A 1,860-nucleotide genomic window follows, 5' to 3' on the forward strand; every position below is an offset into this window, starting at 1 on the left:
TTTTTTTTAAATATAAATATTTAAACAATTTTTATGCAAAAATTTTCTGCACATGCATTTGAATATAAATTTCTGAGATTTTAAATCTGTTATTTTACCTTAATTTCAATTAAAAAATATTTTAAAACCTGCTGATTACCTATAGTATAATTAAATTTCAATATAATGCATGGCAACTGTTGGTAGTTTTGAAGTTTATATATTTTCTTGGCAAACTTCAGTTTTTGACGGTTTAAACCAGTATTATACCCTTGTCATGTCAAAAACCCAACCCAGATATATATATATGTATATATAATTAAAAAAAACTTATTCACTTTTCTTGAACGGGAGTTAAATTCTTTGTTTTAGTTATAAACTGAGCTCCTAAATCAACAGGAATTTCTTTAGAACTTTTAGAAGTACACATACGACCACCTGAAAAATAAAATATATTTATAAAGAAACTATATATCTATCTATCTATCTATCTATATATATATATATACACTCATGGACAAAAAAATTAGCGCACTAAGAAATAATTGCGGGATCGTAACGAAATTTGCAATGAAGGTACATGTCGGGGAGATATGCAAATGATTAGAAAAGCAGCGTGATTGTGCAATACGTATAGCCGGTAGAGGGCGTTGAACGTTGTACTCTGTGGACTATAAAACAGGTAACCAAAGCTTGCTTGAGTGTGCTGAATCATTTATAGAGGAAGAGCTGAGGTAGACATGCCATTATGCCGTGTTCCAAGACAATATGAGCAGCTGTCGCATTTTAAGAGGGAGAGAATCGTTGGGATGATGGAAGATGGGTGGTCAGCTAGGCGAGTAGCTCGTCAATTAGGCCGCTCTGATTGTGTTGTGAGGAGGTGTTGGGAGCAGGGGACCCGATAGATGTCATGTACACGAAGACCAGGCTCAGGACGCCCTCGACAGACCAGTCGTCGAGAAGACTGCCACATCGTGAGAAATGCACACATACAGCCAAGTGCTTCATCTGCCGCCATCCAGGCACAGGTAGCACCTTCACTAGGGTACCCTGTGTCTTCTTCAACCATACAAAGGCGTCTGGCTGAAGGACAGTTGGTATCGCGGCACCCATTGCGTGTGCTGCCCGTGAGGAAACTGGACTGCAGCGGAATGGAACCAGGTTGTCGACGAATCCAGATTCAATCTCAGCAGTGATGACAATCATGTTTGTGTGGAGACCCCGTGGTGAACCCCTTAATCCTGCCTTTGCAGTACAGCAACACACCGCTCCACCAGCTGGTGTGATGGTATGGGGTGCCTCTGCCTATAATACACGGTCACCTCCAGTATTGATCTGTGGCACCATGACAGCCCAGCGGTATGTCCATGAAATCCTGCAACCACATGTGTTATCACACATGCAACGGCTCCCAGGAGCCATTTTTCAATAAGACAATGCTTGGCCTCATATGACAAGGGTGTCACAAGACTGCCTCCGTAGTGTTACTACCCTTCCTTGCCTGCCTGATCCCCAGATTTGTCTCCCATCGAGCATATCTGGGATCATTTGGGATGGCGAGTTGGTCATCCCAAGAGTTTGAATGAACTAGAGGCAAGGTTACAGCAAATACGGAACGAAATATCTCTAGACATCATACAGAACTTGTATGCCTCAATGCCCGATCACATCGTATCGTGCATTCGCGCAAGTGGGGGTCCAACGGGGTATTAACTCCTCCGTTTTTTCGCCTTTTTCTCCGAAATAAATTATCCTTTTTCTTTGATTTTCTAATCATTTACTTATACCAAAGTAGTGATTACGTATGCAAAATTTCGTTCCATTTTGACAACTCCTTCTTGATGCACTATTTTTTTTGTCCATGAGTGTAAATATATAGAT

At 40.8% G+C, this 1,860-nt stretch overlaps 1 protein-coding gene across 1 annotated transcript in view; it reads right to left on the bottom strand.

Annotated features, from left to right (window-relative positions):
• LOC107444555 (renalase) overlaps positions 1-1,860 on the bottom strand; it is a 21,944-nt gene that overhangs the window by 15,530 nt on the left and 4,554 nt on the right. The window contains exon 2 of the mRNA XM_043038751.2: positions 318-417. Coding sequence (XP_042894685.1) covers positions 318-417 — 100 coding nt within the window. The remainder of the gene's footprint in view (positions 1-317; positions 418-1,860) is intronic.

This window comes from Parasteatoda tepidariorum, chromosome 4 (assembly GCF_043381705.1).
Source record: "Parasteatoda tepidariorum isolate YZ-2023 chromosome 4, CAS_Ptep_4.0, whole genome shotgun sequence".
In the NCBI taxonomy this organism is placed as follows: Eukaryota; Metazoa; Arthropoda; class Arachnida; order Araneae; family Theridiidae; genus Parasteatoda; species Parasteatoda tepidariorum.